The 27682-nt window shown below is 35.4% G+C and overlaps 6 protein-coding genes across 11 annotated transcripts in view; 1 reads left to right on the top strand and 5 right to left on the bottom strand.

The window, feature by feature from the left end:
- Positions 1-27682, top strand: part of esn (espinas) — a 165270-nt gene that overhangs the window by 15572 nt on the left and 122016 nt on the right. The window contains exons 1-2 of one of the 3 annotated variants that reach the window (XM_015981825.2): positions 17839-18055; positions 21474-21631. The exons of 1 other annotated variant lie outside the window; for it this stretch is intronic. In XM_015981825.2, coding sequence (XP_015837311.1) covers positions 21507-21631 — 125 coding nt within the window. In that variant the 5' untranslated portion in view covers positions 17839-18055; positions 21474-21506. Of the gene's footprint in view, positions 1-17838; positions 18056-21397; positions 21632-27682 lie in introns of those variants that run through there. One more of the 3 variants, XM_064355528.1, reaches the window with a different exon arrangement.
- On the bottom strand, positions 882-2749 carry LOC660944 (myrosinase 1-like). 2 transcript variants are annotated; one of them, XM_008197421.3, is made up of 6 exons: positions 2598-2749; positions 1780-2557; positions 1438-1734; positions 1247-1384; positions 1091-1197; positions 882-1045 (listed from the first exon to the last, which is right to left on the bottom strand). In XM_008197421.3, exons 1-6 carry the CDS (start codon positions 2642-2644, stop codon positions 925-927), a joined length of 1488 nt encoding a protein of 495 aa, XP_008195643.1. In that variant the 5' UTR covers positions 2645-2749; the 3' UTR covers positions 882-924. The 2 variants fall into 2 exon arrangements, with proteins under 2 accessions (XP_008195643.1, XP_972231.1); XM_967138.5 differs by having other exon boundaries at positions 1780-2545; positions 2598-2732.
- On the bottom strand, positions 2723-4616 carry LOC661002 (myrosinase 1-like). Its single transcript, XM_015981574.2, has 7 exons — positions 4513-4616; positions 3793-4463; positions 3653-3747; positions 3307-3603; positions 3120-3260; positions 2966-3072; positions 2723-2921 (listed from the first exon to the last, which is right to left on the bottom strand). Exons 1-7 carry the CDS (start codon positions 4548-4550, stop codon positions 2810-2812), a joined length of 1461 nt encoding a protein of 486 aa, XP_015837060.2. The 5' UTR covers positions 4551-4616; the 3' UTR covers positions 2723-2809.
- LOC135265641 (myrosinase 1-like) lies at positions 4700-6578 on the bottom strand. 2 transcript variants are annotated; one of them, XM_064355534.1, is made up of 6 exons: positions 6397-6578; positions 5580-6351; positions 5236-5532; positions 5053-5190; positions 4898-5004; positions 4700-4849 (listed from the first exon to the last, which is right to left on the bottom strand). In XM_064355534.1, the coding sequence occupies exons 1-6, from the start codon at positions 6438-6440 to the stop codon at positions 4738-4740; spliced, it is 1470 nt and encodes a 489-aa protein (XP_064211604.1). In that variant the 5' UTR covers positions 6441-6578; the 3' UTR covers positions 4700-4737. The 2 variants fall into 2 exon arrangements, with proteins under 2 accessions (XP_064211604.1, XP_064211605.1); XM_064355535.1 differs by having other exon boundaries at positions 5580-6345; positions 6397-6576.
- On the bottom strand, positions 6649-8459 carry LOC661111 (myrosinase 1-like). The gene is made up of 5 exons (XM_967293.4): positions 8309-8459; positions 7502-8264; positions 7020-7454; positions 6868-6974; positions 6649-6816 (listed from the first exon to the last, which is right to left on the bottom strand). The coding sequence occupies exons 1-5, from the start codon at positions 8395-8397 to the stop codon at positions 6705-6707; spliced, it is 1506 nt and encodes a 501-aa protein (XP_972386.3). The 5' UTR covers positions 8398-8459; the 3' UTR covers positions 6649-6704.
- On the bottom strand, positions 9702-17601 carry LOC661165 (myrosinase 1). Of its 2 annotated transcripts, none has more exons than XM_008197423.3 (5): positions 17454-17601; positions 11333-11391; positions 10510-11284; positions 9921-10465; positions 9702-9871 (listed from the first exon to the last, which is right to left on the bottom strand). In XM_008197423.3, exons 2-5 carry the CDS (start codon positions 11371-11373, stop codon positions 9745-9747), a joined length of 1488 nt encoding a protein of 495 aa, XP_008195645.1. In that variant the 5' UTR covers positions 11374-11391; positions 17454-17601; the 3' UTR covers positions 9702-9744. The 2 variants fall into 2 exon arrangements, with proteins under 2 accessions (XP_008195645.1, XP_015837318.1); XM_015981832.2 differs by having other exon boundaries at positions 17525-17575.

Below are 27682 nucleotides of genomic sequence, written 5' to 3'. Positions count from 1 at the left end.
ACTGAAAGTAGTTTCACAAAGAGAACTTTTAGGAGTTGAATTGGCAGTGCTTGGCTGGGTGTCATCAGTCATCTAAGTCATCACTGTAATTTAGTGTGTGATCTGTCAACAGCGTCAAGTCGTTTATTGAAAAATCCTAAAATTAAGAGGAAATAATTTGAACAGATTTTGATAAGTTAAGCTAAACAAAAGCAAACAACAAAAATAGAAAGTAGAAAAAATGGTAAATTAACCTCGTTTCATGACTATTTGAGCACTCCTTGGTCGTGCTCCAAAACGATTCGTGCCACAATAGAACGTTTTATAAAACTCGTATAATAATATACTATTTTTTCTTTAAATATTTTTATTATCAGTTCTATTTTTTTTTTAAACAAAATAGTTGGATAAATTATATGTTGATCTCTTTAGTTTTCTTAATTGTTTTGATGTGAATCTTTTATTTCTATTTCAATTTCTGCATTAGTTTATAATAAACGTCGTTTTTATAAATTTTCACAAATTCTCACACAAAGTCACTGATGTTTATTCGTTTTTTTAACGATAACGAATTGGTCAATTTCTGCAAATTATCTAAGAATGTATCTAATAATAACTGCAGATAAGTTGGTAGACGAGTGAATGCTGAAAAAAAACTTGTTTTGTCTTCCAGGCTAAACGTGATAAAGTACCAGAAATTTGCAATAATTCTCGAATTTCATCAAAATCACTTACTAGTGATCAAGTAAGGTCAAGTGGTCAAGTTGTCAAGTCAAGACAAATATTTTTTTTATCTTGATGAAACATTATTCAGAATATTGAAAACATCTTGTTGTAAAGGATACGAAACTATTGAAAGTGTATAAATGAGGGGTTAAAGTATTAAAAATACACAGAAAAAATTTTGCTGTGTTTAAATTTTATTGTCAGAAAGAGAGCTACAGTTTACACAACTTGGTCTAATCGTCTCGTGGCAATAATTTTTTGATAATACTTTGCTGAATCCTTCATTGTCCTTGGCCTTTTGGCATCGCTGAAGTCAACATGGTACAATCCGAATTTCACTCTAAAAATTTTATTGCAAAAAGTGAAAAATCCTAGTTTTCCTTACAAATATCCTTGATTCCATTCGAAATTATCCATCAAACTCCAAGCCATGAAGGCTTTCACATTCACTCCATCTTCCAAAATTGCTTGAAGAGTTGCATTTAGATAATCCTGGAAATTGCATGTAATTAAACCTAATTATTTTACTGCATGATTGTACCCTGTAAAAATTAACACGTTGGTCGTCATCTAAATTACCGACTTTATCGGAATAACCACACTCCGTGATAAGAATGTCAGGGTTTCCATAGGTTGTTTTTATCCAGTTTAAGGCTTTGCGCAAACCCCATGGCACCACCTAAAAATTGTAGCTGACTTTGCTAATCAAGTCTAATTTTTGATTTTTTTTACCCGATTGTCGTCAGCTCCTGTCGTATTCCAACTATCATCTTGTACCCTGTTTACTTTGGTATCGATATAAAAACCTGATTGGTCTAAAGGCGCTTCTTCTCCGTTTGAAACCAACCAAGTGGTGTAATGGTTCAACCCCAGGAAGTCATAAGTCCCTTTCACGTTTAATTTTTCGGCAAAAGTGAATTTTTGTAATCTTGACTCCGGAAACTCTTCCAACTCGCTTCGTTTGGCAACTCGGTCAATCACAACTTTTGGATAATCGAAGTTAATTATCGGATTAGCAAAAATCCCAAACTGAAAAATTGAAATTAGCGAAAATTTGAGTCAAACCTGACCAACATCAAACTGTCGTCTTCTTTCAGCCGCTTCAACATCTTCCGGTTTGTCAGTGGCAGGTTCTGCCCATTCAAAATTAAGAGTAATACCGACTTTTCCGCCTTGTTTGTGTCGAAATTCCCGGTCGTAGATATGGTAAGCCTCAGCGTGGGCTTTAAGTAGATTGTAGCTGCACAAATATTCGATGACTCCGTTGGGATAAGCTGGCTGAACACTGCCCAGAACACGATTAAAGTAATGGCAGATTATGTTCGGTTCGTTGAAAGTGATCCAGATTTTGACTCGATCTCCGAACAACTCAAAGGCCGTTCGTGCGTAATGTGTGTAGAACTTGACCCACGCGTCGTTTGTTAACCCACCCAAGGTGCTAATTTTCTGGGGCATGTCCCAGTGGTACAGAGTGACCACGGGTTCAATACCATTCTCGATGAGTTTGTTAATCAAATTGTTGTAATATTTGACTCCGGCTGGGTTTACCTTGCTGGTGTAAGCCCCGGACAGGATGCGAGTCCAAGCAAGGGAAAAGCGGTAGTAGTGGACCCCCAACTCCTCCAACATTTCGACATCGCGTTCCCATTGGTGGTACGAATCGCAGGCAACGTCCCCGGAAGTCTGATCGACGATAAAAGCCGGAGTTTGATGGGTGATTCGGTCCCAGACACTTATACTTTTCCCATCTTCGTTCCATCCACCCTCGATCTGATAGGCCGAAGTTGCAACTCCGAACTTAAAGTCCTCAGGGAACTTCCATTGGGCAGTTCGGGTCAAACTATGGAAAATACTTGAAATTTATTTTATCAAAATTTGGTAAAAGTGAATACCTGATTAGGAGAGATACAAGCAAAATTGTGAAACCTTTAAGGATCATTTTGTCAGACTCAAATCTGAAGTAATCGAATTTAATTCCAACGAAATACTGCAGGAGATAAAAAATATTTTACGAGGAGCGGTTTTACGGTTTTATTAAAGTAAATACAACTTAATCCCTTACAAATAGATATTTTAGATGTGTTCAAAGGTCACGGCTGATCACTCACGGTATGGTTTTGGTACTTGTGAGGCTTTTGAAAAACTTGACGGATTTTTTCGGTGTTCGGGTGCGGTTGGAATCGGTGAAGTTCACATGGTAGAGGCCAAATCTCAGCCTAAAAATAGTCCTTAGGTGAAATTGATTTTTGTTTTTTTTTACGTGTATCCATTTGTCCACTCGTAGTTGTCCATCAAACTCCACGCCATGTAGCCTTTAACATTGACTCCATCCTGAATAATTGCTTGTAGAGTCGCATTGAGATATTCCTGGAAGCCATCATTAGTGATTTATCTCGTTTTTTAAATTTGTTTACTCGATAATATTCGATTCTTTCATCATCTTCTAAAAAATCTGAACCATCGTCAGCGGTGCCATTTTCCGTTATTATGATTTCCGGGTTACGGTAGTTTACTTTAATCCATTTTAAAAGGTTTCGTAAACCCCAAGGGACAAGCTTTAAAATTTTATTTTACAAAAAGTCAGTAAAACCGTTGGCATACTTTAATCCAATTTGCCGCGCCACCTTTCCAATTTTCGTCCCGAAACCTTTCACCTCCAGCGTCAGCTTTGAACGATGGTTTGGAAAAGGGTGGTTCGTTAGCGGCTTTAGAATACAAGGTAATGTAATGGTTTATGCCCAAGAAGTCGTAAGTACCACGAATTTTTAATTTTTCAGCGGTGGTAAGTTGCGGGAGTCTCGATTGTGGAAAATTTTCCATTTGACTTCGGTTTGCCACACGGTCAATGACAATTTTTGGATAATCATAATTAAAAATCGGGTTAGTGTAAATACCAAACTGGAATTTGATTAATGACAATTGGTAATTTTCAAGAAATTAAACTAACATCAAACTGACGGTTTTGTTCGGCTGCTTTGACATCTTCAGGATTATTTGTTGCGGGTTCTGACCACGTCATGTCTAGAGTTATCGAGATTTTGCCTGAAAATTTATTTTAATCAAAGTAATTTTGAGGGGAAGTTCAACCTTTTTGTGTTTTTCTGAATTCTTTATCGTAGATGTGGTAAGCTTCAGCGTGTGCTTTTAGTACGTTCTTGGCACACAAATACTCAGATACCCCTAAAGGAAAATCCTCTGTTATGTCTCCAACTAGCCCTTTGTATTCGTTGCAAATTAATCTCGGCTCATTTATCGTAATCCACGTCTTGACCCTATCCCCAAACAATTCAAATGCCTTTCTGGCATAGTTCGCAAAATGTGGGACAACCACTGGATTGGTCCATCCCCCCAAAGGGCTGAAAACTTGAGGCAAGTCCCAATGGTACAAAGTAACGACCGGTTCAATCCCATTTTCGATCAACTTATTAATCAGTTTGTTGTAATAGTCGACTCCTGGCTGGTTCACCCTTGTGGCGTAACCTTCTGGTAGAATTCTAGTCCAAGCTACAGAAAACCGATAAGTGTCAACGCCCAGATTTTTGACCATTTGGACGTCCTCCTCCCATTTGTGGTATGAATCGCAAGCTATGTCACCGTTGCTGCGGTCTTTTACGAGGATGGAGCGGTTATGCCCCAGAGTGTCCCATATGCTGGTACCTTTACCATCGGCATTCCAGCCACCTTCGATCTGGTAGGCCGCCGTGGCGACTCCGAATTTGAAATCAGCAGGGAATTTCCATTCTATAGCGGTGGAAAAACTGCAAGTCCTTGTCAGAATTAACGTCGAGCAAATGCAACTTTAGATACCTTAGAAAAACTAAAATGAGGAAAAATTTCTCAGACATGTCAATTAGGTTTAGTGGATTTGCTTCAACTGAGTTACTTCTCTTGTTTATGCAAATTACGGTAATCTGCTTATTATAACGTGATAATATTTTTATTGTGACATACTTTTATTGTTTTTCTGGGAAAGGTCGTCTAATTAACGAACGAATTATGCGACAATAATTTATTATAATATACAATAAATAATTAAGGAATAGTTCGAGTTCGGACAACTTTTTTGAAAAATTCGACTGACTTTTTGGGCGTTCGTGGCCGATTAGGATTACTAAAATTGACATGGTATAAACCAAATTTTAGCCTAGAATTTCCAAACTAAGTAAAATAGTTACATTGGCTTCTCACTTACGTATAACCAAAACCCCACTCATAATTGTCCATCAAACTCCAAGCAATGTAACTCTTGACATTGACACCATCTTCTATAATTGCTTGTAGAGTGGCATTCAAGTATTCCTAAAATAAGTCTTACTTGTCTAATTTTTCAAATCGTTAATTGTTTACTCGATAGTAATTAATTCTCCCATCGTCATTAATGACGTCGCCACCGTCAGCATAACCATTTTCTGTTATAATAATTTCCGGGTTTCGGTAATTCTTTTTAATCCATTTTAAACTGTTTCTGTAGCCCCACGGTACTACCTAAAAAATCAAATACAAATTTGACCCAACTTTCGTTAATTTTACTTTAATCCAATCAGCAGCACAACCTTCCCACTTGGGATCAAAAAACCTTTTTCCTCCTGAATCTACATCGAACGATGGTTTAGTCACCGGTGGTTCTTTGGTCGCTTTAGTGTACATTGTGATATAATGATTTATTCCTAAAAAATCATAAGTCCCACTAATTTTTAATTTTTCCGCCATTGTGAATTTCGGTAGTCTTGATTTAGGGATCCTTTCTATTTTACTTCGATTTGCCACACGTTCAATAACAACTTTTGGGTAATCGTAGTTAAAAATCGGGTTAGCGTAAAGACCAAACTAAAACCAAGACGTAAAAAATTCCCACAAATGATTGGTTAACTAACATCGAACTGCACGTTTTGTTCTGCAGCTCGTACGTCTTCAGGGTCACTGGCATTTGCCGGTTCTGACCACACCATGTCCAAAGTGATTGAGATTTTTCCGTGCTGGATAGGTCTGAATTCTTTATCGTAAATATGATAAGCGGCCGCATGTGCCTTTAGGACATTGTGGGCACACAAATATTCCGAGATTCCTAAAGGATAATCAGGGGTTATGTCACCAACTAATCCTTTGAAAAAATCGCACATTAGTCGTGGTTCGTTTATCGTAATCCAGATTTTGACTCTATCCCCGAATAAACGGAAGGCTTTTCGGGCAAAGTTTGCAAAGTGTGGGATCACAATAGGATTAGTCCATCCACCCAAAGCACTGAAAGCTTGTGGCAAGTCCCAGTGGTACAAAGTGACGACCGGCTCTATCTGATTTTCGATTAGTTTATCGATGATTTTGTTGTAATATTTCACTCCCTCTGGGTTAACTTTGGAGGAGTACCCATCAGGCAGGATTCTCGTCCAGGACAAGGAGAATCGGTAATAGTGCACTCCCAGATTTTTGACCATGAGGACGTCCTCCTCCCATTTATTATACGAATCACAGGCTATGTCGCCGTTACTGCGGTCGCGGATCAGAAACGAGCGATTATGGGCGGCCACGTCCCATATGCTGGTACCTCTGCCGTCGGCATTCCAGCCACCTTCTGTCTGGTAGGCCGAAGTCGCAACTCCGAATTTAAAATCGTCGGGGAATTTCCATTTGGCTGTTGATAACCTATAGCTGGGTTTATCTATTATGGGTTTATGGTAGTCGGGAACTTGTTACCTTGCCAATGGTAGAATTAGTATTATTAAGATTTTTGACAACATCAGTGGCGTCTCGCTTTTAATTGCTGATTAATACTAATTTTACAGACTAATCGTTTCCTCGTGAGATACGCTGCGAGATTATCTCAAAAATTTTTGTACCCGGAAAGGTCACAAAAATTTGTCACTACTTGTGGCACTTTGCAAACTGAACGTCAATGACTTGTTATCATTTTTTGTGTTTATCAATTGTGGGAAATGAAACAACAAATAAATTGCGGTAGTTTATTTGAAAAATTGCAGTACAGTGTCACTTGGGCGAATTATTTAGGCGATTGACCTTGTCTCTACCACTTTTCGCAGATAAGCTACGGATTTTTTAGCCGTCCTTGGTCGGTCAGGATCGTTAAAATCCACACTGTATAATCCGAATTTAATTCTGCAATAATAAAGGCAATTAAGACACCTTGACTTTGTTTTGTTTTCTTACTGATAGCCTTGTTGCCATTCGAAATTATCCATTAAACTCCAAGCCATGAATGCTTGAACATTAGCACCGTCTTCGTAAATTGCCTCAAGAGTGGCATTTAGATATTTCTAAAACTTTTCTCTCACAAACGCACTAAACACACTCAGACTTACTCTGAAAAAGTCTATTCTTGGCTCATCCTCTACGGTACCAGTTCTGTCAGGATATCCGCATTCCGTAATTAAAACAATAGGGTTCCTGTAGGTTTTTTTAATCCACTGTAAAATGTGCCGCAAACCCCATGGGACAACTTTATTCCAGTCAGCGCCAGATCCTTCCCAAGTTGGGTCTTGGTACCGCTCCGTACCCATATCAGCTGGATAACTGGGAGTGCCTATGGGTTGATCTTCGACTGCTTTGACGTACCAAGTACTATAATGATTCAATCCCAAGTAATCATAAGTTCCTCTAAGTTTGAGTTTTTCGGCCAAAGTAAATTCGGGCAGTCGCGATTTGGGATAACCTTCCTTCCTACTTCGTTCAGCAATTCGATCCTTAACAATTTTGGGATAATCAAAATTTATAATTGGGTTGGCATAAAGACCAAACTGCAATTTTCAAAAATTACGATACTGAAACTAGAAATTACGTTTACTTCAAATTGTCGTCTCTGCTCTGCTGCTTCGATATCTTCAATATTGTCAGAGGCAGGCTCGGCCCATTCAAAATTGAGAGTTATGGAGATTCTTCCCTTCTGGGTTGGTCGAAACTCTTTGTCGTAAATATGGTACGCTTCGGCATGGGCTTTGAGCAAGTTATGGGTGCACAAGTACTCGATGATCCCTTTGGGATATGGGCTTGTGACATTTCCCAAAAAGTCGTGAAAGTCCTGGCAGACAATTTTCGGTTCGTTGAAGGTGATCCAAGTCTTGACCCGGTCTCCAAAGAGTTGGAAGGCTTTTCTGGCATAATTCCCGAACAGGTCGACCATCACAGGACTCGCCCATGATCCCAAAGGGCTAAACATTTGCGGCAAGTCCCAGTGGTACAAAGTAATGACCGGCTCGATCCCATTCTCGATTAATTTATTAATCAGATTATTGTAATAATCGACTCCGGGCTGGTTAACCAGATTGATGTATCCCTGAGGGAAAATTCTCGTCCAAGATAGCGAAAACCGGTAATAGTCCACTCCCGTCTCCTTCACCATTTCCACATCTCGCTCCCATTTATGGTAAGAGTCGCACGCGATATCTCCGTTGGATCCATCTTGTATCATTCCGGGTGTATTATGGGTGAGTCTGTCCCATGTGCTCACACCTTTGCCATCGGCATCCCAACCACCTTCGATCTGGTACGCGGACGTGGCGACGCCAAATTTGAAATTATCAGGGAAGGTCCATTGAGTTTTAGCTAGACTGTTACTGGGATTTACACAAGGGCAGATCTTTTTTTCATTTACCTGATTAAAGTGCCGAAAACGCAAAGTCGGAAAAGGAGATTTTTCGCATGTGTGGGGTGCATGGCGATGGAAACTTTAACTTTGATCATGAGGATAGTTTACAACATTATTTATTTTACAGTTAATCCTAATCTAGGACGTTTGTAATTTTTATGATTTATTATATTGATTTTGGTTAATGCAGACAATAAAAGTATTGTCATTTATTGAACGATAATTTTTGGAACTGGTAATCATTTTTGTTGTCGCATTTTGGTATAGATTTTATGTAGTCAAAGGTTAAAATACGGATTCATGAATTACGCATTTTCAATGCTAAATATCCTGTTTGTCTCAAATAAAATTAACCAGTGACTTGAGCAGTTTAGTAAGTTGCATTTTTATTTGATATAAGTTTATCTTTAATGCGAAAAAGAAAAAAGGGATTGTGAAACTTTTATCATTATACAAATATGTATCAGTACAGTAATAGCAAGATGTTTGCAAAATAACAATATACATATATTGTTACCTGATGGTAAACATCTCAAACAGAACTAACTTTTTTTCCATATTATGTTAATAATAAAACTAACATATTACTGTTCTTAGAAAGTGTACAAAGCAGTTAATGTTTTTCAAACTGAATTCGTACTTTAAGACGGGTCTTATGAATTTTGTTTTTAATAGACTATTTTTTAACGAGTTTGAGTGTAGATCGGACGTTTTATTTCACGAGTGGATTATTAAACCACGAGTGAAAACGAGTGGTTTCCCATGCACGAGCTGAAATAAATGAACCGATTTACAGGAAAACGAGTTGAATACAACATTTATTCTTCTAATTAGACTCAACAAGGCTTAAAATTGCTTTAAATCCATTAAAAATAGTCTGACGTTTTCCATTAAGAAATGCCAAACATTTGTCAAAATTTTTTACACAGAAGAAAAAACGCATATTTTGACACTGTCGAAGAACAAAAACAACTGTTATAATCATAGTAAACGTTGTTTTTAACTGTTGATTTAACCAAAGTTGGTAAAACCAGCCCGAAATGATTTTAGAAGTGGACACTTCAGATATCTGCTTGACTTTTGTTTTTTTGTTGAACAATAGCAAACTTGTGTTTATATAAGATAAAAAGCAGAGTTATACTTAGATTCAAGGGCAAGAAGACACTCATGATAAGAAAAAATGTTTTTTTTATTTGCAAAAACGTCAAATCCACGTTTTTATAAAATTTTTTCGTGTATTATAATATAATCAAAAATGTGGTAGAAATTATTTAGTTTTTTTACATTTTTAAGAATGACAAAAGCAATATTTTGACCAAATGTTTTAGAGGAAAAATGTATCATCTGTAGAAGATTTTCGTGAAATAATTCTAGTATAAGGAAAGAAAACGGAGGCAAATTTGCTTTTTTAAATATTTATTTCGATTGTCCAAACATAAAAATTAGTTTTCACACTGGTCTACTAAACACCTTGTTGCAACAACCTTCTTGTAAAAATCAGCTGATTTTTTTGGAGTTCTTGTTCTATTTTCGTCGTCAAAATCAACCTGATACAGTCCAAATTTCTCCCTAAAAATTTTCCTTGCAAAGTTTAACACACAATTATTTAACACCTTACGTGTATCCGCCCAGCCATTCAAAATTATCCATCAAACTCCAGGCTGTATATCCTGTAACGTTAACTCCATCTTCCAGAATCGCTTCCAAAATGTTACTCAAATATTCCTGATAATAAACAATTCTTCCCTCATCGTCCAGTTCCCCATCATCAGAAAACCCATTTTCAGTAATCACAATTTCGGGGTGATTGTAAGTTTTATCAACCCAATTTATCAGCTTTCTGGTACCCCATGGTACGACTTTGAGCCAACTCGAGGCCGAACTGTTCCACGAAGGGTCTTGGTACGTAACAACACTTATGTCACCATCATAGCTCACGTATCCTATAGGAAAATCATCCGACCATTTAACCATATTTGCGGTGTACGTATTTAGAGAAAAGAAATCGAAAGTTCCCTTAATGTAATCAATTTCTTCCGGTGTGAATTCTGGAAGACGGGACTTTTCAAACCCTTCCTTTTTGCTCCTTTTAGCAACTCGGTCAATCATGACTTGGGGATAGTTACCATCGGGGTGATAAATCGGGTTTGCGTACCACCCAAACTAAAACCAACAAAAAGTTATAGGCAATTCGCGGAAAAACTCACATTGAATTGTATTTTTCGTTCCGCCGCTTTCCTATCTCTGTCACTGTCACTGGCGGGTTCAAACCAGTCGGTGTCAACAACCATCGACACTCGGCCTTTTTGGCTCGCTCTGAACTCCTCATCGTAGATGTGGTACGCCTTAGCGTGCGCTTTTATGACAGTATGGGCACACTTGTAACTGTCAATCCCATTGGATTGGACACCAGGTGCGAAAACACCGTACCCATAACCCAGTTGACACGTTTGTTTGGCTTCGTTGAAAGTCATCCAGTTTTTGACTTGGTCGCCAAAGAGGCTGAACGCCAGTCGGGCATAATCGGCGAAAAGGTCAACCATGAGGTCGGTGTTCGGCCAACCACCTTTTTCTTGAAGGGGTTGTGGGAGGTCCCAATGGTACAGAGTAACATAGGGCTCGATGCCGTTTTGTTTTAGTGCTCTGATCACGTTTTTGTAATAGTCCACTCCAGCTTGGTTGATTTTTCCGGTATGTCCCTCCGGAAGGATCCGGGACCATGACAGGGAGAAGCGGTAGAAGTGGACTCCCAAGTCTTTGAGCATCACTATGTCTTCCAAATATTTGTGATAGGAGTTGCAGGCGATGTCCCCATTTGCTTGGTTGGCAATTCGGTCGGGGTAGGTATGGGTGTAATAATCCCAAATGTTTTCGCCTTTACCGTCCTCATTCCACCCACCTTCCACTTGGTAGGAGGCGGTGGCGGTCCCAAAGCGAAAATTTTCCGGGAATTTTCTCTTGATGGGTTCCGGGAAAGCTGATCTGGAACCGTTTTAATAACATTTGTTCTTCTTTAGTTTGGTGCGTTACCGCAGAGTGATTAAAAGGAACAAAACCGTGTTGGGATCCATTGTGGTAGTACAAGGATACTGAAAGTTAAAATTGCGATAAGCATTTTTGATAGAGCAGTTATCTGCACAAGTTTACGATTTTGTGTAAATAGGAAGTGCCTGGAGCGAATCGATGGGGCGAAAAACACATTTGTGTTAACCACAAAAAGTTCGTAAATTAAGTAAATCCCGTTGCAGCAGGACGTAAGCCTGCGGCTACTAGATAAGAGTGTCAGATTCTAATCCTGCGAGCAATACCGAACAAAGGGCCATTTAGCGATGCGCCTTGATAAGTGGACAAATGGAAGCGAAATTGCTGAGTTTCGAGATGAGACTGATAAATTTTCGCCAGGAATTTTGCTTTATTCAGAAACAAAGAGTGGTCACAACTTTTTCCGTTTCAATACACTGCAGAGTGAACACAATTAGCTCGAAGATCTTTGCAAGCCTACGCTCGACATTGTCTCGCAACAGCCATTTAGTTCGCTTGTTATATACATCCGCTATAATTTACAGAGTCCCCGCTGAAATTCAGATGAGACTGAAACAATTCCAATTGTATTTGCATGAATCGCCATTTCTCAAAGTGCGATTATTTGTTGAAAGTTGTGTCTTTGTCCTTGCATAGTGTCACGTCTGGAGGCGGCGGATTTTTCCTTTCGAGTGTTGTAAAGTGCCAGCAGACGTTCGAATCCTGTCGATTTATTGCCGGTGATAAGCATTAGCGCGGCAAAGTGGCCGATAACGTTTCCAAACGGAGGAAAACCGAGCATTATCGGAGGTGTGTGGGATGTTAATTAACTTATCTACTGCTAATTACTTTTATCAAAAATTTGCCGATCGATATGGCGAAAAGAGACGTCGTCGAGGCGTCTAGACTCTGGTCGCCGCTTGAATTAAATTCTTGGCGAGATCGACTTGACTTCCTCGTTGTAAATAATTTGAGATCTCGAGTCCATGAGTCAGAAGATCGACGTAACAATGGCTCATCGGTAGGTTATTCCGGCAGGTGTATTGCAAATAAAATACGAAATGTCATAACGGCAGTTGCGGGAAACGAAAAATCGACGGTTCAGACAAAAACCTGGTGATCTGTCAGGCCAAGGTGAGCCTGCCGAGTAAATAACCTTCTGGATAAGATCTTGACAAATAACTGACCCGCATAAGCAAACATTCATTTTCTGATAAATTATTTATGATGAATGGATTAAAAATTTAATGTGTTTACGACGAATTTTACTTTCACGGAGATGGAGGTAATATATCAAGGGAGATTTCGTCGGGTGATGCGGATTCGAAAAGATACAAACTAGCAATTTGCAATAATCTTTGCATCAGTTAATTACTGAAGAGTTGGTTCATTACTCATACATTTATGTATGTATGTACAGACAATTAATAAGATGATTTGTGAATGGTCATTAGTAAAAATAATTCATTCTGGATTCAGAATTTATGACGATTTAATTCTTTTCGTCTCCATATTCTGTTAAACTATTCGTAGTTTGTCGATTCCAGAAGTTCAGAACTGTGTATTATTATTAGTGAAATGCTTTTGAATCTATTCATTACCACGCTTAAAATTTTTCTTTCTTTTTCAGTCGTAAGTTGAAATTTTCGAATTTTGAAAAAAAATCTTAGATAAACTCATTTTTTAAAGTTTTTGAATATTGTCTGCTAAAACTATGTCTTGCGTTTACTTTATTAGTGGTATTTCTTCATGAAATAAAAAAAAAAATTTTTTAGAAAAAAGCTTTTATTTAAAAGATGCACTAAAATGCAAAAAATAATGTTTTTTATCAGAGGAGAATATTTGTGCTTACAAATTAGGATTTTAAAATTTATAAAAGCTTTGGGAACAGTGCTCAATTTAAAAAAATAATTCTGTAATGCCGTATTGTTATGACTTATGACCGTACCCAAAGCTTTTATAAATTTTAAAATCTTAATTTGTGATCAAAAATGTTCTCCGCTGATAAAAAAAAACCAAATTTTTTTCTTTTTAGTGCATTTTTTAAACAAAAGCTTTTTTCTAAATAAACAATTATTTTAATTTCTTTATTTATTGCTTTTTAGTCTTCACTTATTTTACACGTATTTTCTCTAAAATTTAGTTTCGTCATATTATTGTAACACCATTATCTTGCTGATTTGTGCAAACTTGTTTAGTGGTATGTGATAGAAAACAGCTGTTCTCTGTGTTCTGTTCTGTGAATTTTAAAAAGTAGCGACATTTGTTTGTAACGAAACTTAATGAAAATGATTAGGTATTAATATATTTCCCAATGTACACATCCAACAAACTCCAACACTCCATTTAACTCTTTTAGGAGGTATTTAACTACATAGGAGTGCATTGTCACGCAGATTACGTAAGTATACAAAATTTCAAATTATTGGGACAACTGGAACCCTTTCAAATTTGGCTCCAAAAATATGAAACAGACATACAGACAACAAAGCAAGTTAAATAAAAGCTTTTAAAAATATATTATATCTGAAAGCGATACTATAGCTTTTGCAACTATCCTTCAGGAAAGAAAGGTCGAACTACGTTTTACTAAAATATTGAATAGCATTATTTACGGAGTAGACTAGTACTACAAGTACTAGCGCAATAGTTCGAACCACCACCTGGTCAATCTGCATAAAATATTTTTTTCTATAGCGTAGGTGTATGAAAGGAAAGTTTCGAAATAACCAATTTTTTAGTTTTTAGTTTAGTTATGATAATAATAAGGCTTTTATGCCATGAGCCTCATTATAATGATCGTGGAATAAAAACAAAGCCCTCATTAATCAACGCAACAAATTAATAATTTGTTTGAATTTTTCCTTCACTAATTACAGTGAGTTATAGTGGTATCTGAACGGAAGTAGCTAATGAACCTTCGTACAATACATTGGAAACCGTTGCTCTTGTTATTGAAAAATTGTCAATAAAGCTTCTCGTGAACTATGTTTCACTACATCTGTTGTTTGTGACATCTCGACCTACCTTCCGTGAAGAACCTTATTTTGCATGTGCCACCTGTCGGGTGACCTTTGCACATGCCGACTACTTGCTGAAAGTTATGTGTGCACATTCCTTGTCAAATCCGCTTATTTATACCTGAAACTCTCTCCCAGATGAGGAGAGTTATAGCTCGCGCTTTGGAAACATAGAATTTCGTCGCGAAACGCGGATTTTCGTCGCTAATTGTCACCACTGCTAGTAAATTACCAACCGGTAGGCATTTAACGAAGTACCAGCGATGTATTTATCACACAGTTCGCACTAATGAACCACATGTAACATGGTAAAGGTACAAGTGCACACTTATTTATTTGACCATTGGGTGCGGTGAACGTTCAAGTCGTGGAGAAAAATCGATTCAAATTCGAACGAGAAAACTAGTTATGGAAGAATTTCGTTTTTATGAGATCGTTAGACTTGGTACTAGTGTTGGCTTTAATTGGAAAAGGCTAAGTACCACGTTGTAATATTTTAATGTCGGTGAATTTATTTTTTGTTTAGATGCGGTTCGCAATTATGATATAATTGAACGAGGGAACAAGATATCGAGAGATTTCAACTTTGATTCAAAGATATTATCGCAGATGGTGGAAAGCAACGCAAAAATTATGACTGATCGCGTTTTAATGAAGCGTGACATTAGCGATTTGTCATAAATTGTACTACTTTGTTTCAAGTCAATGACATGCAGAAAAAGATTTATTCCAACTAGGAGATATAAAATATCCTGCTGTTGGAGATCCGGCAAGGTCGTAAGGTACCCAGGACATCAATGAGTTGTTAAATATTTGTCTATTATATCACTAAAGAACGTACAAATAAAAGTCTAAAGGTGTTAAGTCTGGTAAATATAAAGGCTATTCGACTGGTTTTCTCCGCCACATTCGTTTCTGTTTTTATGGATTGCGTCAAATTAATTTTTTATTCATAAAGGTTTCAAGGAATTTATTTGTCATCAACGAGTATTTAAGTTTTTGGTTTTGTTTCAAGAAACTATCGCCTAACATTAAAAATGTAAAGGGACGTGTAGGTGTGTACAGGTATTCCGTCTAAACCCCACATTAGAAGTATTGAAAGTTCTAATAAAGATATTTATCTGAAAGTTGGTACTCAGTCATAGTCCATTGAGTTCTGCTCAATGAAAATATTTTCAAGATGCCAGCACTTTCGGTTATACCGGAAGTCGCTATTAACTTTTTTATTTTAAATGGAAAGCTATGTTTTTCACTGCGTTTTTGGATTAGTTGAGTTATTTTGAGGGAGTTTTTATCAGCTTTTTCTATACCTAAGTGTAACCGTTTTTGAAATATTTAGGATTTTTTGAAAATTTTTGGATTTGCACCTGTCACTTAAAAAATCGGTAACTCGCTTAGTTTTCGAGATTTCGAAATCATATTTGGAGAATTAAAAAAGAACACCCATATCTGTTCTTCAACGTGTTCAGAATTGGAAATGAAGTTAATAAACCCAAAAATTTTAAAGTTAACTTTGGACAATTTTAAGTACCCATAACTTTATTTTTTTTAATGGGATGTCCCAACTTTTATTTTACTAGATGAAGGAGAATTTTGTTCTGCAGCGATTTATATTTATTCCCTATATCTATGTGTGATAATTTTCAAGTTATGTTTGGTTTTTTGTCATCACCACAGCTATTTTTGTATAGTTTGTCATAAAAATATTTCTGATTAAACTTAAACAATAAACTCTGTTCAAAATTGTGATATCCATCCCCTAAAAACAAAATAAATTCATAATGTTGGTTTAAAATCTTAAATTTTTCATATTTTTTTATTTATTTTCATGGCACACTATGAGAATAGACATATGGCTAATGAATTTCTCAATCTCAACAAAAGTTATTGTAACTTGAAAATTTTTAAACATAAGTACAGGAAATGATAATACAGTTCGATGCAGAATTAAATTCTCTACCATTTAGTGAAATAAAATTTGTAGCATTTTATTAAAAAAAATAGTTATGGATGCTTAAGGTTCTGCAATCTTAACTTTAAAAATTTGGGGTTGGTTTTTTTTTTAAATTTGAAAACACCAAAGGAAGGACCTAAGCTTTCTTTTTTAAATGAGCTGAAAATTTTTTCAAAGTTTAAAAAAATAGCAGAGTTATCGATTTTTGAACTGGAAGGTGCAAATCCAAAAAAAATTAAAACTATAAATGTTTCGTAAACGGCTAAATTAGGTATAGGGAAAACTTATAAAAAGTACCTTATAATAACTCTAGTAATACAAAAACGCATTAAAAAATATAGCTTTTTGTTTAAAATAAGGATAATGGCCTTTGGTATAACCGGAAGTGCTTCCATCTTGAAAATATTTTCATAGAGAAGGACCTAAAAGATTATGGTTGTACATAAATTTTCAGATGACTATTATTATCAAAACTTCCGATACTTCTAATGTGGAGCAGCCTGTATATGCCTCCGATTTTGTTCAACTTTAGTTTCGTTTATTTTTGTATTAAAAAATTAGGATGAATGAAAATAGGAATTAATTTTTCATTAAGAGTAAATCCGAAAATAAATGACTTCTCAGCTCCGGGTTTATTTTAACTAATTGGTCGTTATAATTATTTAATTAATTAAGAATCAGCTACTTACAAAATGTGTAAATCAAGTTGTTCTGTTTCTTAAAAAGCGAATCCAGTAATTAAAATTAATGACTATAAAATTCATTTGCATTAAATTTTAGGGAGAAAGTTTGTACAAAACTGTGTTTTTCTAAGCACACACAAACTCATTAACTTACTGAACTAAATTTTTAACTTGTTTTGATCTAAAGCCATTAAATATCTTGTAAATAAAGGATGTAAAACATAAAAGATTTGATAAGTGCTTGTGTCCGTCATTAATTTCGCTCAGCCTGGTTCATAAATTAAATTTTAAGCGCAATTATTACAAATACGGTAATTACGTTTTGATTCCTGTCGATTACCACCTATTCGAGCTTTTATTTTTCCCTTCAAAGACATCCATTGCTATTATCATTTAGTCTGGTCGTGACTGCCTTCATATTTGTAATAATCCCGCTTGATGATTTTCTAATTCCCGGTTACGCTACAAAATACCTGCTATTAAAATTAAACACGGCGTTTCGACCGGAATATCAGGAATCTTGAAACAAAGAAAATGTTGTTACCACATTTACGTGTCCGAGGGCTTTTCTCACTTGGCCGCGCACGATTTAAATGCGACGAAATGCAAACCTAAACTGAACACATCATTTTAACTCCGTGCGAAATTATTTCGCTAATGGCCACTAATTGGAAAAAAATTACTGCGTCCGGAGAGCGATGGAACAACACGGGGACGGAAACGGCTCCTTGGGGTACGCACGAAATCGGGTCATGGTGGCTTTTTTCGCCGAGACATTTCTTGATTGATTCTTTTGTATTGCCCACTACTCGGTCTTCGCCTTGAAATCAGGCGTAAACTCTCTTCAGGTGTAGCCGGCTCGCAGATAGACTCCATCGGTCGTGTCTTACTCGCTCGATATTTGTTTATAAGTGCGGCGTTTCTAATCACGCGAGTGTGGTTTTCGGTGAGTGTGTGATAAGGGAAGGGTTTTGAGTGGTGTGGTTTTAGATGGGTTGAAGATAGTGGTGCAGCGGTTCTGGAACAGTTATATTGTTTCGGAAAAATTCATCACTGGGAAATTTTAGATTAAATTGTACGTTCTTTGACCCAATAATTAGTCGATAAAATCAAACGGCTTGAATAGCATAACTCACTCATTGTTGTACTGAATCCGGGATAATTTCCGGTAGAAAGATGATTAAATCGAAAGGGAGTTTCTGCTCCACCTCAATAAATACAGTGTTAGTTCGTGTATTTTACTCGATATCGGGATCTATAACAAGTACTTACGTAATACTTAATTCATTTTCGAAAAATCTTACTGGGAGAGAAAGGGATTTGGCAACGTTATTAATGTATTTAGGCGACATTTTCAATACAATGGATGCTTTGCCGTTGGGTACTGCTTGGATTTATTACGTACTAAAGAATGGACGTGAGAGCTGCAAAAAGTAGGACAATTTTTAAAACAGGCCGAGAATTAAACCACATAAGCAAGGAAATATTTTTCAATTTCAGCGAGTGTTCATACTCTCCCAGGTTTTAATTAACTTATTTTTTGTTTGACTTTTGAAATATATAAAATTTAAATATATAAAATGCGTTTACAAAGTAAAACATATGGACAGTCAATTGAAAGCTCTTTTGGGGGAATTCGTACGGTGAGGGCCACTAAAGGATATGCAAATATTTTCTAAAAATTTTTAACCTATAGAACCAAAGAGGAATTTTTCTAGTACATAATCGCAACGTTAATTGACTATTGTTAGAAATGACTCATTATTTATTTTTTTTCTTCAACTGCCAGCAATGGATTATTGTGCTATTCAAGTTGGAGTAAACAATATATCGCCCATCTCTCGAAGATATTATCTACCCGCAAAGCTTCGTGGTTTTGTGTATAATTTTAATTGATAATGACACATATAATAATTAATTTAAGCTTACAGTGAAGATTTTATGTCTTATGTAATGTTCAGCGAAATAAACTCTTTACTAAGACCTTGAGTAAAGCACTGATGAATTTTTGAAAAGTGAACATAGGATTTAGGATTAATAATGTTATGTGATGTTCAGTAAAATAAAAACTTGAACGTATATGTTACGGATATTTTAATAGAAATTACAGTTTCAACTAAAATAGCGGCTGGTTTAGAAACTAGCTAAGAACCTTGGCTAATTTCTTTGAAAGATAGAATGGAAATTTATATTCGTATTTTTTAATTTCAAGTCAGAAGGTTGGTAAGTTGGTTTGTTAATAAACTAGCTAAAGCATCCATTGTTTCAGTTAATTTATAAACCCGACCCGGTAATGAAAAATAAAAAGATCTCATAACCTGTCTATTTACGAAGTTAGAGAGAGAGTTGATTTGATTGACAACTAGCTAAAGAATTAAATATTTTTTGTTACAATAAATATATATAGTTTTTATAATAGCCAGAATACCTTGTATAATCTATAGCTATTTTAACTATATCTTTGTAAATTAGCCGCTAGATAGCCGCTATTCATGTCATGTTTTGTCGTCTTGTCAAATTCTATTTCAAAACATGTTGCGCTCAAGTTTTGTGATTATTTTTGTTTAATGACGTTTGTAAACTCTTAAGAATCTTTCTTAGTTTGTGTTCTAGTAAATATTTATTGTTGGTAGAGGATTTATTTTTGGTTTTTTGAAAATATTTTAAAGAATGTTTACAATTTTCCTCATGTAAATGCAAATATTCCTAGTTAATCCTAAACATTGTGACTTATTAAAACGAAAGATAAAAAACATTTTAAAGGAAAAACTAAAATTTTGCCCGGTACTACTTTAATTGCGGAGTGTTAGTAACTTGTTTTTCATTTAATTATAGACTCGAAAGGGTATAGTCAAGTTTACACATTAGCCGTAACATACATGGATACCACTTCTTCGTTCAAATTTGGAAAACCGTCGTACTGAGCTCGGAACGCAACTTTAATAATTTATTAAAAAAAAACACTGGTTTAAAAATAAAATTATTGAATTGGAATTTTTTAAACATAATATTTTACCAAAAAAAACACCTTAATAGAGTGCCACTAAAAACATTTTTTTTAATAACTCGACAACCAAAAGGAATTTCGAAAAAAGTATTATTGAAAAATTATCCCATTTTTAAAGTAGTTGATGACAGTACAATTAGTTTTTTTGAAAAGAATATATTTAGGTACAAAACGGTTGGTTCCATACGTTTCCCTAACGCTGTATACAAACTCTGTTGAACATAAATCTCATATACAGGATGTTTCACACAGCTTTATGAGTCTTGCGCCTAATGTACGCACCCAACTATACAAAAGTCACGAAACACTAGATACAAAAAATATAGATCAATTTTTATCTGCTCTATCAAGAGACGGAATGAATATGATTCTAATTTATTTAACTCTATCGCTAACTCCATCCAGTTTTTCAAGATTTCTAATCAAATTCGTATTGGAATATGTATTGTTGATTGTATTTTACAGGCGCAGGCTTTGTAAAATTACGTGAAACACTCTGTAGATACATATTTTACGTTCGGATATTACTTCAGTTTACTTATATTAATTAAAAATAATGACAATTAGTGATAATGATAATTCACACAAATGTCTGAAGGCTCATTAGAGGTTTAAAAAAAGCGAAAGAGGTAGCAAAAGGTCAATTAATTAGCTATCATTGTTTAAGAATCAGTTGCCACTTATCGAAATCTCCGGCCTGTCATTTGTGACATATCTAAATAAAATCCCGACATTTTTTCCGGTGTCAAAGTAACAGATTGCTTTTGTGTCTAAATGGTCTTTCCATTTAACCCATCACCTGAAAAAGTATCGATGACACGATTACGTCTCAATCTTTTGGTATCCCATCCCGGCAGGCTTTGAAGTCAATTAATTGGCTATAATTCCTCAAAAAATCCATAATTAATAAAAACACCGACAATATTAGGTTACATTTAAAAATGTTTTATGCAAATGTGTGTCAGCATGAATATTTATAAGGGCATCCATTAGGGAGACGACTAAAAATAGAGCGAGGAATTTGAGATAAATTTTTCGTCCAACGAGTAGCAAAAACCTGTAGCCGTGTTGTTTCAAATAGATCCAGTTTGAATACAATATAGTTACGGGAATTATTTAAATTACAGTCTCGTTATGTTATTAACAAGACAAGATGTGAGATTCATTGTTGGGGCGAGAAGATTCGCAACGCTTCGAAAAAGCGTCTCCTTTGAAATAATTTCTGAAAGATGAAAGGAGAAACCGCAGTCATAAATAAGTGTATTTCCATCCAAGTTTGGAAGAATTGTTCGCTGGAGAACCGCACAAAAAACTCAATTCCGATGTGTTAGATTAATCGAAGCTGCAATGCGAGAATATCTAATCGATACTCTTGCTTGATTTATGTCGCGAAACTCGCAAGATTGCTTTATGGTGTACTATGTAAATTGTTCCGATAACTCCGCAAGGATCACTTTCGGAACCTATACTATCCTTTTTGTTCCAGGTAAGGGTGCATGGGTGCAATGTGTTGTGTAAAATGAAACGGACCAAATCTCTGGGTTGGTTGCAACAGTGTCGTGCTTTAGTTAAGAGTAATGTCAGGAATCTTGGATATACGAAGCGCCTGTGGTCAAGCGCTGAGCAGCTCAGCAACAAAAAAAGGTAAAATTATTTCTGATGATTTTTTAATCTTCCGGATGAGACTTTGTCAAAAAGTGGCGCTAATTATCATAATAACAGTAATTGTGTGTATTTGTAAATAAAATTGTCGAATCACGAAGCGTGATGATTGCCGACAAGTAATCGTTAGCGTGATGATAGATTAGAGATTAAGTGATAAAATGAGGATTATAAGCACGCTGTTTAATCATATGTCGCTGGGTGTGGAGCGAGGATTCGTCCACGGCGCCTAATTGGTGTTAACACATCAATTAGACGCGATTCGCTGATTCGCTCGTTCGCTTTCGCTTTTTCGCAAAACTGATAGTAAAAGTGCAACGTCCCCAAAGTGCCAGATTGACACTTGAATAGGTGTGACGTCACAACGGCACGATCCAATCACAAGTGCCGTTTGTGTTGGTCTCGGCGAAGAAACCCGCGGCGATTCAATTAGCATGAAACGCGGCTCCGTATACCGCCGGAATCCGCTCGCCACAACAGTGACAAGTGTTTTCTATTCACTCGTTCAAATACCAATTAAACAGATCTCACGATTGCTACAAGGTATTCCGCGGACCGGATTCACGGACAAGCGAAAAATGCCAATTAATTGAACGGCAACGAGATCAATTAAGCGCGATCGGGATTCAGGACTGACACCAGAAGAGGAATTTTTTAACAAATTGCTGAAAAACTCGCCCGGCTTTAGCCACGCTGAGGAAATCGCGGGGCGAATATTGATGTCTTTCTCAAAAAAATGAACAAAGTTCAAACCCATGTGCTTTAATTTCCTGTTTCTTGTAAGCCTATTATGCAATCAATACAAAATACAAAACCCTAAAGTTATTTTAGTTAATTTATTACAAACTACTAAGTAGTGTTTTCTGATGAACTTATGACTAAAACAAAATTTTAACAAAACTTTTTAAACTACTTTTCTACGTACTCTTTCTCTACCTCTATGGCGATATTCCATCCATTTCATAGTTTTATAACATTTTTTGCAGAAGTTTTTTATTGTCTTAGTGCTTAGCCTTAGCCATATCTATATGTTACGCCTACTGTCTAAGTAAACTTGACTAGTTTATAAACTAGCTAATTTGTTTGTAAACTAGCCAAATCGTTAGCTATTTAACAGAAGACGCAGTTTCTACTAAAACAGCCTATGTTGCCTATCTTATTCAAAAGACAAAATAGCTGGATAGTTTATAAACTATAGTAGGTAGTAAGGCTATTATAACTGAAATAACTGAATAATTAATGATTTAGCTAATTTAGGTAATGATTTAGCTTTAGTGTACGAACTAACCAACTCGCTATCTAATTCAGTAAATAAAGCGGAGTTATATGGTCAGGTTTATAAACTAATTAGAACATTGGATGTTTTAACTGTTTATTAGACAATGCTTAAAAATGCTAATGTAGGTGTGTATGTTTTTATTACTGTTAAATTCAATACAAAACAAAAAAATACAGACTGTTTTTAAAAGCTTCTATTTAACTTGCTTTGTTTTCTGTCTGTCTGTTTTATATTTTCTGACTCAAATTTGTGAAGGTTCCTGTTATCTGAATGAAGTGAAATTTTATATGCTTATGTAATCTTTGTAACAATGCAATTCTATATAGGTAATTACTTATAGTTGTCAACTGAATTCTGTAATGCTGTAGTTTTATATTTCCCAAAGCTATTATAAATTTTAGAATTCTTACCTGTAAGAAAAAATATTTTCTTGCGATTGAAAACATTATTATTTACTTTTTGGTGCATTTTTTAAATTAAAGCTTTAAAAAACATTTTTATATATTTTTATTTAAATCTTAATAATATTAACGATTATATTATTCGTATTTTATTCATTGTCTAATAAAGTCAGAAGGTTTTCGTTAGTTAGTTAGTAAACTAACTAAAACATCCAATGTTCTAATTAGTTTATAAATCTGACCACTGACCCGACTTGAAAATAAAAAATGACAATATCTCATAACTTCATTGTGAACTAGCTAAAGCACTCGTTATTTTGTGTTACGAGAAAATTTAGTTTTTGTATTAGCTTTGGATAGTTTACAAGCTATCCAGTTATTTGGTTCTTCAAGTAAATTTGCTAAGATTCTTGGCCAGCCGCTATTTTAGCTGAAATCGCGTTTTATGTTAAAATAGTCAATAGTTTGGTTAGTGTACAAACTAGCTAAGTTTACACATTAGCCGTAACAAACTAACCAGCTGTTTAAACTATCCAAACCGTTCGCTATTTCAATAATAAACGATGATTCAATTAAAACAGCGATTAGTTTACAAACTAGCCGAGAACTTTGGTTAATTTGCTTGATAGACAAAATAGCTGGATAGTTTGTAAACTATCCAAAGCTGGCTAACACCTATGAAAACCAAATGCTTTGGCTAGTTTACAAACTAACGAACTTGATGATTAATTTAGTAAAGATATACACGGATTTTTTGGAAAACAAGCGTCCAAATCAATGCTTATTACTGTGTACTTTTAATTGATATCTGAAAAATACAGCCCTCCTATTTTGATAAAAAATGCGATCTTTCAGGACCGCAAAGACGCTGGAAAAATTGCAGGTAAAGATTCTTCCATATCTCTCTTTTTCTTTTATAGCCCTAATATCGTCAATTCATCATGTAATTTTATTTTTTTTAATTATCTTGAGAACGTAAGGTTCCAAAATTTTGCACTAAACTATCTTACACACTCATCGGCCAAAAAACTTCTATAAAGAAAGTATTATGAAGCTACCAAAGAAATGGTAGAGGGAAAGTTCGTGGAAAAATTGTTTAAAGAGCTTATATTTTAATTTTGTTTCAATAAAAAGTTATAAACAAATTTCGGTTTCTAGTATTTGAACTCTCCTCGTATTGCAACATTTTTAGAATTTTTACTGAAAAAATCCTAAGTTCAATGTTATGAAACAATTACAAGAATGAATGTAGGTGATGCTTAAACACCGTGAATAATTCGTTCAAAATTATAGATGAAGCCTCACAGTTTAACAATAGAACAACACATTTGGCTCCCAAAAATTTCACAATAAATTACGAGGCAGCGTTGTTGATTGAGATGATAACACACTTGGGAGCCTGAAATTTTGTTATTACGACCGGTGATTAGCTTAATTTACAATTAATTTTCGAGATTGAGGCAGGAATTGTTCCATTTAGAATTTCATCAGCGCTGATTGCTCGAAACAAAACAAATTGCAGTCCGACTTTCCCGCAACAAATATGGCAAATAATAAATTAAAATAATTTTCGTAGCGGGTGGTAAAATTATGTAAATTAAACGTAGAAATTTACGATTAGTGTGTCCAACATGGCGGTGCATCGTGCCAATTAATTTCGAATTATAACTGCAGTCGTTAAATTTTTCGTATGTTAAAAGCCCAAAACGTCTGAAAATAAACCGGCAATCAAGATAAAAAGCTCCAATTTATAACCGCCGCATTAAAATATGTCTGGAAAAAAAAAGCGCACGACTAAGATTAGCCTAAAAGCATTCCCTGTGGCCGTGCAAATATGCGGATTAATACCCGAGGTATAATTTAACACGTGCTTTTGTTAAGAGGGCGATTTTTCTTAAAGCTCCAGCTTTGCATTATTGATGGCCTTTTATTAACTAATTAAGATAAAATTGTTGCGTTAAATGAGTTTGGTTTTGTGTTTCTTGTATTTTCAAATATTCATGCTGAAATAAATGAGCGGAGTAAATCAGTGTTTCATATCTTTAACTAGGGTTTAGTGCACGAAAAACTGCAATTAACTAATCGAGCAACGACGTTAGTTAAGTGTTGCACATTTGTAAATGTCTTGAGGTTTTTGCACCTAAGTACAGTTAATTTCCTCATTATTGTGTCTCCGATCTTAATTAAATCACAAATAGGTGAAGAACTCTCATTGATATTCTTCGACTGACGCGTAAACTATTTTAATTGGAGAAATAAATTTGAATATTTGCCGTTTTTTTCAAGTTTCTTGCATGAATCTTTCATTATTTCCTCGGATAACATGTTCGAGCATGATCTGCGTGTCAAACTGCACTTTATTTAAAACATTACCGCGTCGAAACTTCATATGTACTTCATCAAAAATCGTCCCTTTTTCGCCACGAGATTTTCGCGATAATAAAGTTATCATAATGGACATTCCAGCCGGACGAAAAATTTCATGACGTGCATTTTTAAGCGCATCAATAATTTACACGTGCCTGAAAACTAATATAACTTAAGGAAGCTCTTAACTAAATTCATAACGACATAAGTTTTAGGGTCTCTGCGAGATTTAATTCGCGTTTTAGGGGCGTTGGGTTTGCGAGAGGGTGAATCTGTTTCATGAGGATTTCGAGTTTATAAATGTAAGGAAAGTCCGGGTTCGATTTAATTATGGATTCGGATGTTTAATTTTCTAATTAAATCAGTTGAAGGTGATCTGCCGTCGTAAAATTAACAGTTAGGTTTTATAACGGGTCATGCGCGTGTTGTAATTGTTGTTTTTTTGGGTCTTGAATTTCGAGGAGATGTTGGGCTTCCTGGGAATCTAGCAGGAAACGCACGGTCTTTTTATAAACGTGTAAAAATAATGACGGAGAAGTGAAGGAAATTAGTTGCGAATGCTGTTTTTAATTAAAATTTTCTAATGAAAGAAAACTGCTTACTATAGCTAGGACAATGAGAATCTTCGATTAAAGTTGGAGTTTCATTAGCAAATTATTTTATTTATTGAATGATTTCGTGGCAGGTGGTAAATAGAAAGCTGAAATGAATAAAACTTTTCACAGTAGTGAATTGATTGATTAATTAGAAACGTTAATTTTAAATTTTATAAAAAATAAAAGAAAAAACTTACTTCTGCTCTAACAAGCGATGGCACACCCTTTTGGCTGACTTAAAAAAATGTAATGCTGATGTTATGTAAGTATTTACATTTGTAATAATGTATATATTAAGTTGCATTTAATTGTCATCTTCTTAGATGAATCAAAATTTTGATCAAATCAAATTAAGTGATTTCTTTATAGTGGGACAAATGTTTGGAAAGTTTGTATTTGTTTGCGGCTTATTGTCTAAAATGCATGTAAGCATCGTCCGTATTCAATTACATTTATTTTTGCAACATTAAAATGATTTATTATATGCAAATGCTATTATTATATAACCTGAGACACGAAATTTTCTTCAAACAAGTTGGAATAGTATTTAACGTGACTATACTTTCACCTTTTCTTCCATTTATCATGCATATGGCAAGTTGGGATCTCCTGCTGTGTAATTATATTAATAGTAACCTGTAGCAAGCAAGAGAATGTAATTTTATCTCTATGTTTGAAAAAACAATTTTTAGTAGACTATTCCATCATGAAGAAATGATAAAGCCATTTGTTACGAAACGAGCGTCTTTTTCCTCGCAGTGCATGAGAAAATCGCTTCTGTCCCTCATAAATCTATCCAAAAATCACGACACCGTCGGCAGTGTTCTTTTGTTCGCCTTGCGATTGTTTCAATCCCTGCCTACTCGATTATGAAGGCATCATTAAAGTCTCCCTAAAGTTTCATTCCTAATCGCCAGTTCTAAAGCGCTATCAATTATGAATCGGCATGCGAAGCACGACTTAGCTTATTGATTGTATCGAAAGTTCGTTCGTTGTGACATTTTCCGACATTTGGGAAGAAGGTTATTTTTAGGGGAAAGCCGGAAACGAAACAATGTAATTTACGGCAGCGAATTTTACAACTTTGCGTTTAATTGCGCCGTTTTAATTAAGAAAGCGCGCAATTTGGTCGGTTTTAAAACCGCAGCACTGTTATTTGAATTTCATTAAAGTGGGGTCGAGGAAAGGATTCTTTTCCGATTGTGATTAAATAAGACAAGAGCCGAGAAAATCATTAATAACATCTGTCGGTGAGACAGGGAACATCTTGGAGGAATCCGTGCCCGGCAAGGAAACGACACGAAAACGACGTCGGGAAATATTAATCAAAGTTTTTGTTTTAATGGACGCACGGAATTAAGATATTTGTTTTGTGTTTCTGATTTATTGG

This window comes from Tribolium castaneum, chromosome 3 (genome assembly GCF_031307605.1).
Source record: "Tribolium castaneum strain GA2 chromosome 3, icTriCast1.1, whole genome shotgun sequence".
Taxonomy (NCBI): domain Eukaryota; kingdom Metazoa; phylum Arthropoda; class Insecta; order Coleoptera; family Tenebrionidae; genus Tribolium; species Tribolium castaneum.
Note: the sequence above shows the minus strand (reverse complement) of the source record. Positions and strands in the feature narration are given on the sequence as shown.

What these genes read in the sequence shown, in the direction of transcription:
- LOC661165 (XM_008197423.3), bottom strand. Translation starts at nt 11,373, where the DNA reads ATGGATCCCAACACGGTTTTGTTCCTTTTAATCACTCTGCG. An exon ending in AACGAAAAATACAATTCAAT is followed by an intron (nt 10,466 to 10,509) that starts GTGAGTTTTTCC and finishes TGTTGGTTTTAG; the next exon opens with TTTGGGTGGTACGCAAACCC. An exon ending in GAATGGCTGGGCGGATACAC is followed by an intron (nt 9,872 to 9,920) that starts GTAAGGTGTTAA and finishes GAAAATTTTTAG; the next exon opens with GGAGAAATTTGGACTGTATC.
- LOC135265641 (XM_064355534.1), bottom strand. Translation starts at nt 6,440, where the DNA reads ATGTTGTCAAAAATCTTAATAATACTAATTCTACCATTGGCAAG. An exon ending in AACAAAACGTGCAGTTCGAT is followed by an intron (nt 5,533 to 5,579) that starts GTTAGTTAACCA and finishes TCTTGGTTTTAG; the next exon opens with TTTGGTCTTTACGCTAACCC. An exon ending in GAGTGGGGTTTTGGTTATAC is followed by an intron (nt 4,850 to 4,897) that starts GTAAGTGAGAAG and finishes TGGAAATTCTAG; the next exon opens with GCTAAAATTTGGTTTATACC.
- LOC661111 (XM_967293.4), bottom strand. Translation starts at nt 8,397, where the DNA reads ATGATCAAAGTTAAAGTTTCCATCGCCATGCACCCCACACATGCGAAA. An exon ending in GTTTTCGGCACTTTAATCAG is followed by an intron (nt 8,265 to 8,308) that starts GTAAATGAAAAA and finishes TCCCAGTAACAG; the next exon opens with TCTAGCTAAAACTCAATGGA. An exon ending in GAATGGCAACAAGGCTATCA is followed by an intron (nt 6,817 to 6,867) that starts GTAAGAAAACAA and finishes TTATTATTGCAG; the next exon opens with AATTAAATTCGGATTATACA.
- LOC661002 (XM_015981574.2), bottom strand. Translation starts at nt 4,550, where the DNA reads ATGTCTGAGAAATTTTTCCTCATTTTAGTTTTTCTAAG. An exon ending in CTCATTTTAGTTTTTCTAAG is followed by an intron (nt 4,464 to 4,512) that starts GTATCTAAAGTT and finishes AAGGACTTGCAG; the next exon opens with TTTTTCCACCGCTATAGAAT. An exon ending in GAGTGGACAAATGGATACAC is followed by an intron (nt 2,922 to 2,965) that starts GTAAAAAAAAAC and finishes GACTATTTTTAG; the next exon opens with GCTGAGATTTGGCCTCTACC.
- LOC660944 (XM_008197421.3), bottom strand. Translation starts at nt 2,644, where the DNA reads ATGATCCTTAAAGGTTTCACAATTTTGCTTGTATCTCTCCTAATCAG. An exon ending in AACGTGTTAATTTTTACAGG is followed by an intron (nt 1,198 to 1,246) that starts GTACAATCATGC and finishes TGCAATTTCCAG; the next exon opens with GATTATCTAAATGCAACTCT. An exon ending in GAATGGAATCAAGGATATTT is followed by an intron (nt 1,046 to 1,090) that starts GTAAGGAAAACT and finishes TAAAATTTTTAG; the next exon opens with AGTGAAATTCGGATTGTACC.